The 16,554-nt window shown below is 39.6% G+C and overlaps 1 protein-coding gene across 2 annotated transcripts in view; it reads left to right on the top strand.

Moving 5' to 3' along the window:
* LOC149785535 (beta-hexosaminidase subunit beta-like) overlaps window positions 1-15,640 on the top strand; it is a 35,220-nt gene extending 19,580 nt beyond the window's left edge. For both annotated transcript variants that reach the window (XM_089931204.1, XM_089931203.1), the window contains one exon: window positions 15,357-15,640. In XM_089931204.1, coding sequence (XP_089787330.1) covers window positions 15,357-15,411 — 55 coding nt within the window. In that variant the 3' untranslated portion in view covers window positions 15,412-15,640. The remainder of the gene's footprint in view (window positions 1-15,356) is intronic.
* The last annotated feature ends 914 nt before the right edge of the window (window positions 15,641-16,554 follow it).

The raw sequence follows: 16,554 nt of genomic DNA on the forward strand, positions 1-16,554 counted from the left end.
AAAACAAAGATTTTAGGGGGGGGGGAATTTATTCTGGTGTAGATTTTTGTTATCACGGAGGGGCTGCAGATCCTAATTTTACCTCGCATTAAAACAATATACTTGAAAATAATATGAGTCTGAAAACTAGTACAGTTGGAGAGCCTCATTCTGCTAGATTAGCGCGAGAGCAATTAGCTGCATTAAAGAAGTTCATTCCGACAAAACAATTATTCAAGAGAAATGTTCGTGGTTACGAAGATGTACAACATGGAATTTCCGAGGTATCATCGAAATGGTTGAAGCCAGTGACCGGAACAATCGAACAAGTTGTATTTGGTGACGAAAAAGATCCAGATACCAGGAAAAGTGGAATCTTTCCAATGTTGAAAGGTATTGAGGAACAATCACGAACATTACCCCAGCGATTAGCAATAGCAGCAGCACAACAGGGGCAACAACCTGCAATTGAATCTGGAGCAAGTAAGGGAAAACCTAGAGTAGGAAAACCTGTAATGATAAAAGGGAAGTTTAATATCGAGAATTTAAGAGAAAATTTCACCGATGAGGGATGGGATATGATATCACGACCGCTCTCGGCACTGTATACCATAGATCAAATTGGTGAATTTGCGGAAAATTATTTTAGCTATCGAAATGAATATCTGACTGCAATAGGAAAAAAAAGATATGCAACTCGTGATAATTGGTATAACATGGTATATAAAGTTTACACTGGAAAAACACATGTGAGTGTGGTAACGGATCCATCTTTCAGAAGATTTTTAGAAGCAGCAAGAGATACACAAAGATATAATAAGCAAATAGCGGAAGACAGAAAGTTGCTAGCAAAGGAAGAAAAGAAGCAAGAGAAAGAAAGAAGACAACAGGAAAGGGAAGAAAAAGCTAAAACAAGAAAGAGAAAAGTAATACCACAGGAAGAAGATATTCAACCACAGGAAGAAGATATTCAACCGCAGGAATTAGGAGCTAGACCAAAAGAAAAAATTCCACCTCAGAAAAAGGAAAGAAAATCGAAAAAGAAAAAAGATCAGAGTGATCTGGAACCGATAGTTGTACCCGAATACAAACCATCTGCGTACAATGGTTCGTTTAAAATTGATCCTAATATATCCGCTGATAATTATTTGGACAAGGACAAAATAGGTTTAATCGATGACGATATTGCAAGAATTGTAATTGCTGCGGATGATTCTACAAGAAATAAAAAATTATTTTTGAGAAAAGATATTATTGCTGATAAAATCGAAGATATTGATTGGCGGGCGATAATTTATTTTGGTAGTTTAGGAAAACCAATAAGATATGGAGATGAAGATTTTTTAAGCTTTTTATCGGATGTTGGTAAATACAAAATAACAAAGGTGGCAGAGAGCTCACCACCTAAGAGGGAGAGTCCTATATCTTCCTCCCCCCTTGACCTTCGCTCCCACCCCATTTCCCTTTCATTACCTACAAGGGAGAGTCCTACAACGCGCCCCCCCTGGGCCCGCCCCCCACCTTCAGAACCATCATCGACAAACTGGAAAGGTCCCGTACTTTCACCCCCAGGAAAATGGAATATCCCGAAAGATGAGGCTTGGCCACTTGGTAGCCGCCCCTCACCTCCACAAATATATTCACCACTAACGTCGTCATCAGGGCCATCGTCAGAAGAAGTATTCGAGAACGTATTATCGCCATCGTCATATTCAAAATCAAAGACAGGAAGTGGATATACCATTTGCCCTGATAGCGTTGTCAACGACGTATCTCGCCTCAAAGTTTTAATCGGAGGAAAACGAGCCGGAAATAACTCCCGCGAAATAATCAACGAAGCCTCAGATATTTGTCAGCGATTATTCCGCGGTGGCATCATCGATTCTAACATTTACAAGGAGTTTGTCGATGAACTCATCGATTAAAACAACACAATTGAAATAACATGATTGTTCACAAACATCAGCGTAGACCCAGACAGGTCCGCATAGTAAACTCTCGATTGCCCGTATACAAATATATACACGGCAATGGATTCGGCGATATCATTGGAAGTCTCGTTACGCGAATAATACCTAAAATCGGACCCACGGTCAAACAATTCGGGTTAAAAGCAATAGGAAAGATTGGCGAGACTGCCATTTCTGGTATCGGTAATTTGGCCAGCAAGGGCTTCAATGCTGTCAAAAGTAAAATATTAAATTTAATGCGCAAAAAACAACCCGTCAAATTACCTAGCACCAGAGAAATGCCACCCGAGATCAGCAAAGCCATAAACGACGCAGCAAATAAAAAAATAAACGATCTAGCGCAGGAAGTTGCTAAGACAAATCTAGCGCAGGAAGTTGCTAAAACAAATCTTGCAAAGGAAGTTGCTAATACAAGCTTCATTTCAGGCGGTGGTCTTCGTTTTAGATGATATTCTTAATAATAAATGTTCGCACAAGTGTCAAACGAAGTGTTCGACATGGACGAGCCTGTAGGTAGGGACGCATCCGTGCGAGATTTCCAATATTTCTCGTACGATGTAGTTGACCCAAATACACCTAATCGCAAGGAAATTCAAGTTCACGATACAACAAGATATTTTCTTCCATCTGAGGCGTATATCGAATTTGTTGGGAAAGTTGTAAAAAACGATGATACCAACTACGCAGTAGATTTTAAAGTCGGATTCGTCAACAACGGTATCATGGCATTATTCAAGAGCGCCACTTACATGATCGACGGAAGAGAGATCGAATCAATCACGAACAACGTTGATATAGCAACGACGATCATAGGCCTAGCCAGATACTCGGATGATTTTACCAGATCAGCCGGCCCTAGCATGATGTTTGCCAAGGATAATTCTGATGAAGCTGATCATAATCGGTATAATATTGGTATACCGACAAATACCGCTAATACTGCCGCCGCCGATACTTCACCTGTAGTGATCGCCCCCAATAACAATTACAATCTTGGATTTCACACGCGAAAGAATATGCTAAAAGGGGGAGAACAAAGATTTTCCTGTGCAATTCCGCTATCTCACATTTTTGGATTTTGCAGGCATTTCAGAAAAGTTATTTACGGAGCAAAACATACGATAACTTTCGTTCGAGATTCCCCCGCGGGCGATAACAGAGCCATCTGGCGAGAAACAGGCGCGGGTGTAGGTGATGACGGTAAAGTTGTCCTTGAAAGAATTACCTTGTGGATGCCAGCGATAGTTCCATCAACGCTCGAGGAAGAAAAATTATTATCATTCATGAATCAAGGCGGAAAGTCCGTCATGTCTTGGTTGACAACTATGACCGACTCCTCCGATATTGGTAATATTAACGGAATATTTACTTGGCGAATTGCGTCACAACAGGGCGCTTCGGCACCTAGACACATCTTTGTTGCTCTCCAAAACGCAAATAGATACGATCAAGAACACAGTCATATGATATTCGATCAATTCGAGGCAACAAACGTATCATTGAGAATAAACGGCCAACAAGAACCATCCGAGGAAATATCCATCGATTTTGAAAATTATTCGACGGCCCGCGCATATCATCGATTGTTAAGTTTCATGGGTCGCGATCAAAATATCGATACCGGATTGCAAATATCACAGCTGGATTTTAATACTCACTATCCCATCTATTACTTTTCCTTGGAACATCTCGACTTGGTAAAACAATCCGTTGTCGATATTCATTTCAAGGCCAGAATTAACACAGGTGGAAATGCAAGAGCCATCGCGGTTATTCTCAGCGATAGAACAATGATCCTGGAAGGCATCAGTGGTAGAATGAGAGTCATCGATGCTCCTGTCGAGAAAATGTGACAAATTCCAAATTTAGATTAAGCGGTTATTAATATGCCATACGAACACGTTAGTGTAACTCTGACCCCGGGTCAGATGAAAAAACTCCAATCAGCGATATCAAAGCGATGCGGTATGAAATTAACCCTGAAAAATGATCAAATTCAGGGTGGGCCTAACAAACTATCGCTAACTAAAGGTCAACGTGAACGTTTCTCCAAGGCCAAATCAGCAAATTCCGGCGTTCATGTGAGCCTTTCTATAGGCGCCATCAGAGACATGGTCAAAACAGGCGGATTTCTTCCTTTCCTATTACCTCTGGCGAAACTGGCTCTTCCGGCGATTGGAAAGGCACTAGGATTAGGCGCGCTCGGAGGTGTGGGTTCTGAATTAGGCTCCACAATAATGCGAAAAATTACCGGAGGAAGATACCGTAAAAAAAAGGGATCCGGCCTTTATCTAAGACGACCCCCGTACGGATCCGGCCTAAGTCGAGCCTACCAGCCTCAAATTTAGATTTACTTAGCGAAGTAAAGAAAAAAAAAATAAAATTTTTCAGGGGTGTATTTATGCGAGATCAACTACCAGACAAACCAAACCCTACCGAGACAGGAATAATAAATCTTGATGAAAATACCGGCCCTGGAACACACTGGGTCGCCTACGCGATTAATCCTCGCGAGGTTGTTTATTTTGATTCGTACGGATTAGCACCACCAAACGAATTTATCAACTACGTGTCAAAACTAAAACTTCCGGTTTGGTATTCGACGCTTCCAACACAAACATTAGCTGATCCACCAATATGCGGCCCGGAGTCAATTAATGTTCTTGACGCAATTTCAAAATCATCCGGTCCGTATCACAAAATTGTACTTGAATACGCCGTAGATAAATATCATGGTTGACATTTATGGTAGATCCCTCTACAGGAAGGAAAAAACAGAAACAGGCGACATCGATACATCAAAATTTGCAACCAAGAGTGATATTAACAATCTTCTATCGCTGTCAGAAGTAGATCCTGGCGAAGTTGCTGTTTTTCAAAATACCGAGGGAAGATTACACACCAGCAACGTGAAAATAGCTGATATAATCAAGCGAGAAGAATATAATGATCACATTAGTCAATTTACTCGCCAATCGGAGATGGTATTAAAATCTATCGCTGATATTAACGATATCATCGCGGAGTTTCCACCAAAGGCCGATCTCGTGGATATAAAACAAAAAAATAGCGAGTTATCAGCGGCGATGCTTCTAAAGTCCGATAAGGCATCACAGGATGATTTCCAGGAAAAAATAACAAAAAGATTTAACAAGCTAAATAATGATCTTAAAAAACTCGACGATACATCAAGTAAACTTGGTAAAAAAATCGAGGAAGATATAAAAAAATTCATCGATGCCTCCTCAACTACACACAGCGATCTCATCGAGAAAGTAAAAAAAATCAACGAGGAAATTGCTAGTATTCATGGCGAAATTAACGAAGTAAATATCTCGATGGGTCAGAAAACATCAATCGACGATCTCAACAAAAAAATCAGCGAGGAAATTAATAAACTCAGCGATGTTGTTGCTCCCGAATTTACCAAGGGGATTAACGCGATACGTGAATCGATAGATGAGAAAATAAAAAAAATCAACGAGAATATTGCCAAAATCAACGATGAAATTAACGTGGTACGTGAATTGGCGCGTCAAAAGTTAGATACATCAGTGTACGACGGAGAAATTCGAGATTTAAGTGCGAAACTTCTCGACGCAACTACAAAAATTAGCGATATTAACACAAAAATATCGTCAATGAATCTTGGAAGATTAGCGCGTATTTCGATACCAGCGGAGGTAGAAACAAAAAATCTTCCCTGCCATGTACCATTTGTGGTAAAGACACTAAATTTTACTTGGGAACCCCAAGGTTTCGGATTTGTTTTCATCGCGCCAATTACTGGCGTATATCGAGTATATATTATCTCCGAGATAAAATTTAAGGTAGATGTAGGAAAACATCGTAAAATCCATGAATTCTACCCTGGATCTTTTATTATTTCATTAAGTGAAGATAGCGATACATTATTCGAACTAGAACCACCAGATAGAACCACCACAGGACCAATCCCCTATTTTGTAATTTTCGAATATTTATCGGGATGGGCCACAGTTGGTTAACCCAAACCAACTTTCGAACTAGATGATAAGGGAAGAATTATAAATTCGTAATTGTTAACATTAGATACTAATAAAATGACCGCATCGGATTACCGTTATAATCAGGCGCGTTCATGGCAGGATTCGCTAAAAAAACTCCTAGACGAATATCAAACAAAAATAAAGAAATACCAGCGTAGATTAGTTGCCATCGATGTTGCTGTGTACGCGGTAAGTGCAATTATCGCCGGTGCGGGAATAATCTTATCCGCGGTAACAACAATCGCGCCGATCGTAGCAACGATCATAATTTCATCAACAACGACAATCGCTGGTGTTCTCAATATCATCGCGAAAAAAATCTCATCGTGCACAAGTGAAAAGTTATCATTGTACAAGAATAAATTATCCCAGGTCAACGACGCGTACTCGAAATTATCATCGCTTCTTTCTGAAAGTCTCAACGATGGCGTTATCTCCGATCTAGAATTTTCCTCGATGATCAGCATTTACTCGGAGATTGAACAAATGAATATTAATAATGTCCGAACTAGCCCAGATCGTGACAAACACGACACCGCCGACAACAACACTGATATCGTTAAGTTCAACCAAGCCAGAATTTAGCATTAATTTTTCAACACCAATCAGCGTCAAAGAAATTGCACTAACACAACTGCGTGTCTACAACAGCTGGCCCAATGTTAGATCGACGTCATTCGGTAAAATATTATCAAATAATTCGCTTGTTTTTGCCAACAAAAACAAACCCGATGGAACGCCCGATTGGATCGTCGTTGGCATACCAACAGGCAGTTACGAAATTGATCAGCTGGATAAGGAGTTTACCACCAGAATATCAAATATAACCGGCGATGCTACTCCGGGAATAAAAATATACTCGCACGATCCAACTCTATCGTCGATGATAGAAGTGAAATCGCCGTACATGGTAGATATTTACCAATCATCGATTAGGACCGTGCTAGGTTGGCCCAAAATCGCACCTCTGGCAAAACCAGAAAAACCAGATTTTATTATTCCAGGTTGGCACGAGGAAGCTCCTCCAGAACTACCGGAACCAAAAAAATCAGATTTTACCACCGACGAAGGATGGTACGGAGATAACAAACACAAGCCTCTGATCCACAGCGCCATCAACCTCATGAATAACCACAAATTTAACCTGGTAATGTTCGCTTTTACTTTTATTAACGAAAGAATTCTCTCGTGGTTGCCTCTTCCTAAAATTCCCCCCATGTGAAAATCTTCGACGCTACCCACATTAACAGGATAATAGCCCCCATAGACGGTATCTTGGTAAGAAGAACCCTCGACGAATTTATTCAAGAACATAAATTACAATTAAATTTATTGCGGGAATACTTTCATGAATGCATCTTAAATAAATCAGGCTCATGTAGCGAAATTATCGGACGCGTGAAAATTTTAAATCAACTCGCGAATGATATTGAATATTATCATGGTATGTTCATTCGGGCGATAGTCGACGATATATCAATTGCCGATTATGTTCTTCCTATTAGCAAATTCGAGTTGATCAGAAATTCAGGAGAAAAACAAAAATTCATGAGAGTATTTGAATTAACCGAGGAAACGCTACCAAATTTCAAATTCCCCAATTATGATGTTGATGAAATGAGAAAATCCGTCACTGATACCATCGATGATTTATTTCCGAAATTACATGCCGCGTGGACTAAAAAAGTACAATCAGAATTTATTCTCAAACACAATAACGATCCGACCAAAGGTGGACGGCATATATCTCCTGGCATCGTTAATATAACGGAAGTTATCGCGATTTATCTTCACGCGGATGTTGTCGAGGGCAGCTACAATGTTGATTCGTCAATGTCAAATCAAGCGCAGCAGGGATTCATCTTGTATTCGTTTTCACCTAGCGCTTCTCCTGGTTATTTGATAATAAAAGAACCAATGAATCCGTTTTACCTGCGATGTCATAATCGGTTATTATCGAGGATAAATTTCAAACTAACGGATCAGAATGGAAATTTGCTTGATATACGCGGGGAAACGATAAGTATCAATCTGCTGGTAAAATCATAGATTTTCAAATCTGTCTGCCAGGGAAAAATGGGCCAAAAAAATAAATAAAAACCGGGGAAATTTTCAAAATTAATATATTTTTTTAATTTTTGTTTTTTTTGTTGTTGTGGAAATCTTCAGGATTCCCTAATTTTGCTCTCATCGACAAGCTTTTTCAACTGCCTGACGTGCGAACTTGTAATTTTTTTTGATTCATATGCATCCGATAAAATCAACCTAGCTTTCTCAACCAACGTCGATAATTTAACAAAATCCTCGATTTGATCATCGCTGACTGTCGCAAGTGATTGGTACATCGCAATCTGGATCTTTTTTATTAATTTGTACTCGGACGGCAGCGTGTATTTATATTCGAGTTTCCCCTGAACAATCGTCTCGAATTCGGATCGAATTTTATTCGCGTCCAACTCTGATGGAAGATTTATTTTTTTTCTCAGTTCATCGATGGCTTCGATGATGTTATTTATATTTTCCTCATTCATTATATAAATTTGTAATATTCAATTATTCTTCATCACTCTCCGAATCGAATATTATCGGAAGATAGGAAAACTCGATCCACGCATCAGCATCATAAGAAAATGCCGCCCTGCTCCTTCCTTCTGCAACTCGTCGTACCGAATGTGAGTCAATAACGAAATATTTCGCAGCTGCAGTCATCGACCCGAACATGAGCTCCTTGCCTGTTTCTTGATTTACCGATTTGACGGCCCTGGCATACTTCGGATATTTACCGGTATTACCAAACCTTGAATTTTGACTCTGCGTTACAGCCCGGAGATTGGATAATTTGTTATTTAGTTTATTTCTATCGATATGGTCGATAACAAGTCCAATTTCTATTGGTCCGTTGAAAACTTCGAATACAAACCTGTGATTGTAATAATTCGTTTTTCTCCTTTTTTTATTCTCGCCGACAGAAAATCTAAGATATCCACTGTTATCAACATTACCGACATTTTTCTTTATTCTTGCATTTCTGACGGTACCATCCAATGATGCCTCGTAACCCTCGATGGTTGGGTGAGATCTAAACTCGTGTGTAATTGTTGCTGGAGGAATCGTTGATTTCAGATCCATATACAATATTCCATTTGTCTAAATCGTAATTTGCCTTGAATCGATTAATATAATCTTCTTCACAAGTTATCACCGACGAGGATCTCTTTTCATAATATCTCCGTAACTCCCGATAATTTTTCCCTCCACAGGACAAACACAATCGTGTCTTTCCTCGAGTGCCAACTTGACAAACTAAACATCGCTGTGGTCCTTTGCTGCCTCGTCGAATCGCATATATGTGAGCGCCACAATAATCACCTCTGCAGGATTTGTCGCATGATTTTGTTGATCCGATTGTTATCCATTTGCATTGCATTATATAATTTAAACATTTGTCTAAAATATAATAATGGATACATTTGATCTTGATGAGGCAGAATATATCATTCCTGAGGTAGATCGTGCGAAGAAGGAATTCTTCGATGATGGAGCGGTTCATACTTGGTCGACATGGAAAACAAACTCTGTTGATGCTACGATGAATCTGGAGCGAGCCAAGAAAATAATCGAGCACATAAAAACCGAACATAAGGAGGAGCGATTTATCTTTGGAATAAAATTTATTGCACAAATGCCCGACGACACTTGGATTGTTCGCGATAAACGAGATCCCGTGCGTGGCGGTAAGAGAAATGTTGTTCTTGATAAAAATTCGAAGCCAGGATTGTTATTGGGAATTGACGGTCCTTATTATGCTAGGGCGTATCCATCTAGCGCTGTTGTTTATGGAATTTATCGGCTGAATAATAATCCTGACATGAAAAATCTACCTGCGATGAAAGAATCTCCGATGATAAACTGCGTGGCTGAGTGTGTTATCGAGCATATGAAAAACGCTCGACGTGGATCTGGTTTAACCCAGTTGAGGTTGAATAAAATTAACACGTGGGCGAAGACAGTTGTTGATGGTGCATCGATTGACGATGTAGCTGTGTTGAGTAAGAAACTTAAATTTCCAATCACGGTAAAAACACTATCGGGAGAAATATTATATTCATCACCGTATAAATCTCGAGGAGTACCAATCGAAATTGTTGATCATAATTCACATGCGTGGTCACAGTCGGTAATGATATTTCCGCGAGATCGTACTGTTAAATTTTATCCCACAGATAGTAAATCTGCGGACGCTGCAAAGGACAATTCCGATGCCATGTTCAGATATATCAAAATATTAGCCGCGTCTGATCCAATATCAGTTTGGTTATTCTCGAGCGAAGAAAAATATGATCAGTTTATCTTGCCACGCGGAGATATTTACCGTGATGAAAAATTACATGAATCGATGAAAAATATCGCAGTGAAATATTCGTCAAATCCTGATCAGTTATTAACGAATTGCTTTACGGTTCCATCTGTTGCTGCTCACGCTGCCAGAGAGAGAAACTCGTGGAAACCTACGAGAAATGAATATCTCGCTGATATTCAACTTAGCTGTATCGAGTACGGCCATGGAGGATTGTGGAATACCAAGTATTATTTCGAAGATATGATCTCCGTTGACATGAGCGCGTGCTATCCTGGAAGTTTCCTCGGATATGGCGATTGTGTAGATTATTTTGCTAAATTCGGCCATCCAACCAGCGAGATGACAAGGGTAGCAATTAACGGGCCGTTGCCTGATTTTGTCATGACAGGATTCGCTTGCGTTACGTCATTCGAGTTTGCTGAAAATTTGCATAAAATTTGTTATATTTGGTTCGGTAGGCATTTATCTCAGCGTAAATGGGTCCCTACGGTGTTGTTGAGATATATGCTGGATTCGTCAATGTTAATATCGTTGACGGTGAGTGAGGCGATTATATCATACAGGAAACAAACTGAGGTGTGGTTGCCGACGGATTGTGACAACGCGAAAGATATCGGAAGAAAAATAATTGGCAAATTTACTCAAGGAGGATCCGTTGATCATAAACACCGACACGCTAGGTTATTTATCAATGATGCCGAGATGGACTTTATTATCGCCGATACGGTATCGCGAGGGATATTCTGCAACAGAGAGAATATTATCATTGATGGAGCGAAGTTAGGTACCGTAATTAGCTACCTTGATGGAGAATCAGCGCAGTATACGCATTTGAGGTCGTCGATGCTCGCTTATGTGAGTATAAATTTACTGTCGATGATAAACAAATTTTCTGATATCGCGGTAAGGGTCGCAACGGACTCGTTTTATATCGATAAAAAATACCAATACAGGCTGGAAAATTTAATCACCGATGGCTCTTGGGGGACGTGGAGAATAAAAAACGAAGATATTCTAGATTATTGTGAGGACGCCGATGTCGAAGATTGCGATAAATTTCATCGAGATAAATTTGAAGAATCTTCGACGGCTGCATCCGCATTTGATCCGATTTCGCGTAACAAATTTGTCTACATGAATGGTCCTGGCGGTAGCGGTAAAACAACGCGAGCGATAAATTTATTTTCAAATTCCGATATGATCGTGTTAACTCCTACTCACAGATTAGCGCGAGAAATAAAGCAGCGCGGCGTTGGTTCTTGTACGTATCACAGTTATTTCAAATACAGCGGTGGATTGTGGGATTCGGCTCGCATGGGAAATAAATATATCAACAAGATCATAATATTTGATGAAATTTGCACGGTAAATTTAATCACGCTAAAATCATTCCTGACCTGGCTGGAGGGGAAAAATACCGCCGTGGTAATGTGCGGCGATCATGGTCAGCCTGATCCTATTGATGGAGAATCTCCTCACGAATGGCTCAGGAACTTCGTTGACTATTATGAAGAGATCGACGCCGATTATAGATCCGATGATATTTTACTGACCGAATTTAAGAAAATAATTCGATTACAACCGAATAAGTTTCAATGTGACGTGATGAGAAGAATAATCGACGAGACTCCGATGGATATTTTTCTAAATTTGTGGCGTCCCGATCATCTGATTGTTGCTAGCAGGAAAATTGTTCGTGATGTTATTCAGGAAATGTTATTCAAGTTGCATTGCGAGAAATTTCCAACATTACAGGTACCGTTATGCTATAGGCCCGCTGATACCAGAAAACAAAATATCAGTGTTACTTTGCCATGCGGAAATGAAAAGACCTTGGTACTGAACGATATTATTCTCGTTGATATTAATCTTGTCAATGACGCGATAAACGCAGAAAGATCGCCATGGAAACTAGGATACGCAACAACGATACATTCGTCGCAGGGATTGACCGTGCATGGCCAGGTTTGGATCGTCGATGATAGAATTTCCTGGTCAAATTTAGTGTATCTGGCTGTGTCAAGAGTAAGAAAATTATCCCAGCTAGGACGAATTCGAGTAAATTATCTTAATGACGCTGGCGGTAGTTGAGTATCTTTCGGTATTATTTGTAATTCTTCCTTGGTAAATCCGCGTTGTGGCGCTAGTGAATCTAAGATGTAAATTGCTGGTCTTCCTGATGATCTTGTTACGGCTGATATTTTATGTGTTGTAACGCTCCAATTTGGATCGGTTGCTCTTTTTCTTCCTCCTTCAGCTTCGCCTTCATTATATAAATACCTGACCGTGACGCTACCTAGCACAGGCGGAATAGTAGAATCTCGCTTTAGGGGTATATTCGATTTTGTAATTGCAATTGCGGGTTTCATTGCTATTGTTCTCGTTGTCTCGTTATTTAACGCGTTAATTACATGAGGCAACCTCGATACCCAATCGTGAGATCGATTATCTTGAATGAATTCACGCGCGTATTGGTATCCGAATAATCTTTCCGCGAGTGTTTTATTGAATCTTTCGACGATAGCTTGATTGTGATGAACACCTACAATACCGCGACGGATTTTAACATTATTCTTTTTCATCAGTGAAGTAACCGCGCCAAGAAATTCTCGACCCGGATCAACCTGGAGAAGCTTCGGCCATGTCAACGGGGATCGTGAATAAATTTCGCTAAACGCCTTAGCGATCTCCGTTGCTGTTTTATTCGATAACGGTTCCGCTTCCTTGTATCTGCTAGCGATATCAACAACCGTCAACACATATTTGTATGTGACTCCGTCGACGGTATCGTGAGGAAGAAACATAAGATCAGCCTGATGGACTTCATTAGGTACGCTGACAGTGAAACTCGCATACGGTATTTTTTTAGGCGGAGGAAGATATATTTGCCAGATTGCTTGTTTCGATAGCCACGATTCAGCAACGGATTGTTTTACTTTTGCGGCTTTGGCAAGTTTGGCTATTGCTGATTTTCCTCGCCAAAATCCTCGCGGAGAATAATATATCTGATCCATTATTATTTACCAGCACCGAATACTAATTTACCTTTCATTGCGCCCTTTACCAACCAAGTTGCCAATTTCTCCTTGAAACTTTTGTCAGGAATCGCGTCTATTGCGTGAATTAGCCTAATATCAGCGAGATGTCGTTGTTGTAAATCCCCGCTACGATACGCAAGATCGTGATAGTAACATGCGTTATCGATGGCGTTTACTGGATCTTCGCCGGGATTTGGTTGATTATTATTGTTGAGTCTTATATCGAGCCTCGTCCCTGGTCCGCAGTAATTATATCCTGGCAGATGCTTCTCTCCGGGATATTTCGCCCAGGGCAGCCCAGGTAGATTTTTCATGGAGGCGGTAATGTCTCCTCCGGTTCTTCTATTTTTTTTTTTACAAATTTGAACTTTCGCGTGCTACAAACTTCGCATTTCCCCTTGATTGCGTTCCTGTTGTTGCGGGTAACGATTTCGATTGGATTTAGCGTAGCTGTGTGAGTGCGACACTTAACACAATATAGATCCATGTATTCTAGTAACATGAATGTAATTGATTTTTCCGCTACGAAGAAACGCGAGCAAATAAAACACAACGCGGTATTACCAAATTCGATAAGAATGATAATTATTGGCCCATCTGGTTCTGGAAAGACACAATTGTTGCTAAATTTGATAATGAGATGGCTAAAATGGGATAAGTTGTATTTGGTTGCGCCATCCGTTGATGATCAGCGTTGTTATCAGGTGCTAAAGGAATTTAGCGACAATACCGATGAGGGCACGATCGAATTCATCACGGACATCAATGAAGCTCCATCCGTGGAAAATTTAGATGGCGATGTTAATAATCTTGTCGTATTCGATGATGTTATGCTGGACAAACAGACTAATCCGGCTAGGATATTTTCGCGTGGCCGACACAAGAACACCGATGTTATTTACGTGACGCAGCGATATACGCAAATTCCTAAAGTTATTAGAGACAATTGCAATATCTTATCGGTATTCAATGGCGTCGATACTCACACGTTGAGAAATATCCATCAGACCTGGTGTAATGGCGACATGGATATAAATAAATTCAAAAATTTCTTTAGCCGCGCCCAGGCAACACCGCATGGTTTTATCACGATCAATCTTCATGATCCGCGTAGTAGGTATCGAATCGGTCTCGATCAAATTTATTCATGAGATCCGCAGCCAAATCTTTGCGCGCACACTGACACCAGAATAAATTTCCCACCCCCCCCCCCTAAAATTGTTGTTTTTTCCTTGTCCAGAATCATTGATTTTGCTCACAAAAATTGCACTCGGGGTTGAATTTACGCAAATTAATTTTCGTAGGAAGCTTTATTTCTGCTTTCTGAGGCTTCTACGGGAAAAGTTCTCGTAGGAGGCTTTATTTTGGCGGAACCGTCTGGTCTGTAGAACTTCCCTGCTGCTACAAAATCAAACAATGAATGATGTTAGATTAGAGAAAAAGTATCGTCACTTTGTTCCAATGCTGAGAGATTATAAAATTACATCAAACATGCATCACTACTAAAAGTGAGGGTGACCATATAAAACTAGGCGTAAAACAGCTATAAAAGAGTAATTTAAAGTTACATCCACAAGGTTATTTTCTTCCTCGTTCGTATTACACCTTATAGTATGGCACTTATAAAACGGTTACAAAATCCATTACACAGTTTGAGAACTTTTATATCGTATAAACAAATTATTCAGTGATGGGGAACATAACATTTTCGCACAACTTGCTTGCTATTCTCTCTAAAAGAGCAGAAACTTAGAAGACAGTACAATAAGTTTGGAGGACTTTCTCAATCCAAGTGTTCAAAGTTTACATTGTTTATTTCGGCCCCTTTACGTTTCTTCTCTCACTAAGTCCCTTTTCGTTTCTTCTCTCACCACCCCATATTTGCAATGATTGTAGTGTAGAGCGCACTATATGGGTATATCCTCATGCTATTTGACAATGAAGGAAACCATTTAATCGAATTTCACTTTTTACCTTATAGAAATGGAATCCCTGCAAGTCCTGACAACGGACCCGGAACCTGTCAGAATATATAGATATGTGACGACGCAACACATTGGGATCGTTCTAAGATAGAATATATGTAATAAAATCACGTTGAAAGAGCAAAGTGTGAGCTTCTTGAAAGACTTCTTTTACTCGACACGTTTAACATGTGGAGATATACAATCTAGTTAAAATAAGATCTCCGTTGTCCTACGTAAAGATCTGACCACGACCGCTTAAGGGTCATGTTCTGCTGACCTTTGAATTAGCCAATGGAAATGCAGCATTCAAAATTCTGAAAGTGAATCGAAAAATTTGGTACCAGTATCAATGATTGTCCAGATGTCGAACAAAGTAGATGACGCATTGATGTTTTAGTTTCTCAAAATGTGTTTTAGTAAAATAAAATGATGATATAGAATCTTGCTTATGAGGCATGGGGAAATATTTTCAATAATATCCTTGATCAATATTGTCCTATTAAATAAGAAACAAAAGTATGCGCTGGTTAGTGATGAAGCTGACCAGGCAAGGCATGACATAAATAATGCTTATCGAGAAACAAAACGCGAATACACCGGAACACTGACATATTAATAGTAGCATTGAAAACAAAATCAACAACCTTATCAAGCCCCTATTCCCCATATCCTACAAACCCAAACAAAATTATTTATATCGTACAACTATGTTTCATTATAAAGATGACATTAACCAAATATGGTCTGTTATAAAAAAAAAGTTTTGCCAAAAGATAAAGACACTGATTATATTTCTCTTGAGCTGAATAGAAGAAAGAATTTCTGACTGAACGTCTGTCTGTCACTGATGTCTTCAATGCATTGTTTGTAGAACTGTCAAAAAATTGTGCTAAAATATCAAACCTCTAGCCAAGCTACTTAGCAGTATTGGTAAAGTTTTGTAACTACCTGGAAAAGAAATTCACATTTCAAACTGAGTCTCTTTTAATTTACCACTATCAATCTCAGCTCTGGAAATATCTGCCCTTGCTATTTCTAAGCGGCTTGCACACGTAATTAATCTCTCTTTAAAAAGGAATAAAATTCGAAACAGCTTAAAGATAATGATTCTGATTCAGCTATTTTTCAAAAAAAGTAGTAAGTTAGGTAACTATCGCTTAGTAAAAATTCTGCCAACACTTTCCAAAGTTTTAGAGTGAATTGTTCATTCTC

Source organism: Sinohyriopsis cumingii, chromosome 13 (assembly GCF_028554795.1).
Source record: "Sinohyriopsis cumingii isolate HCF-2022 chromosome 13, ASM2855479v2, whole genome shotgun sequence".
NCBI classification, from domain to species: domain Eukaryota; kingdom Metazoa; phylum Mollusca; class Bivalvia; order Unionida; family Unionidae; genus Sinohyriopsis; species Sinohyriopsis cumingii.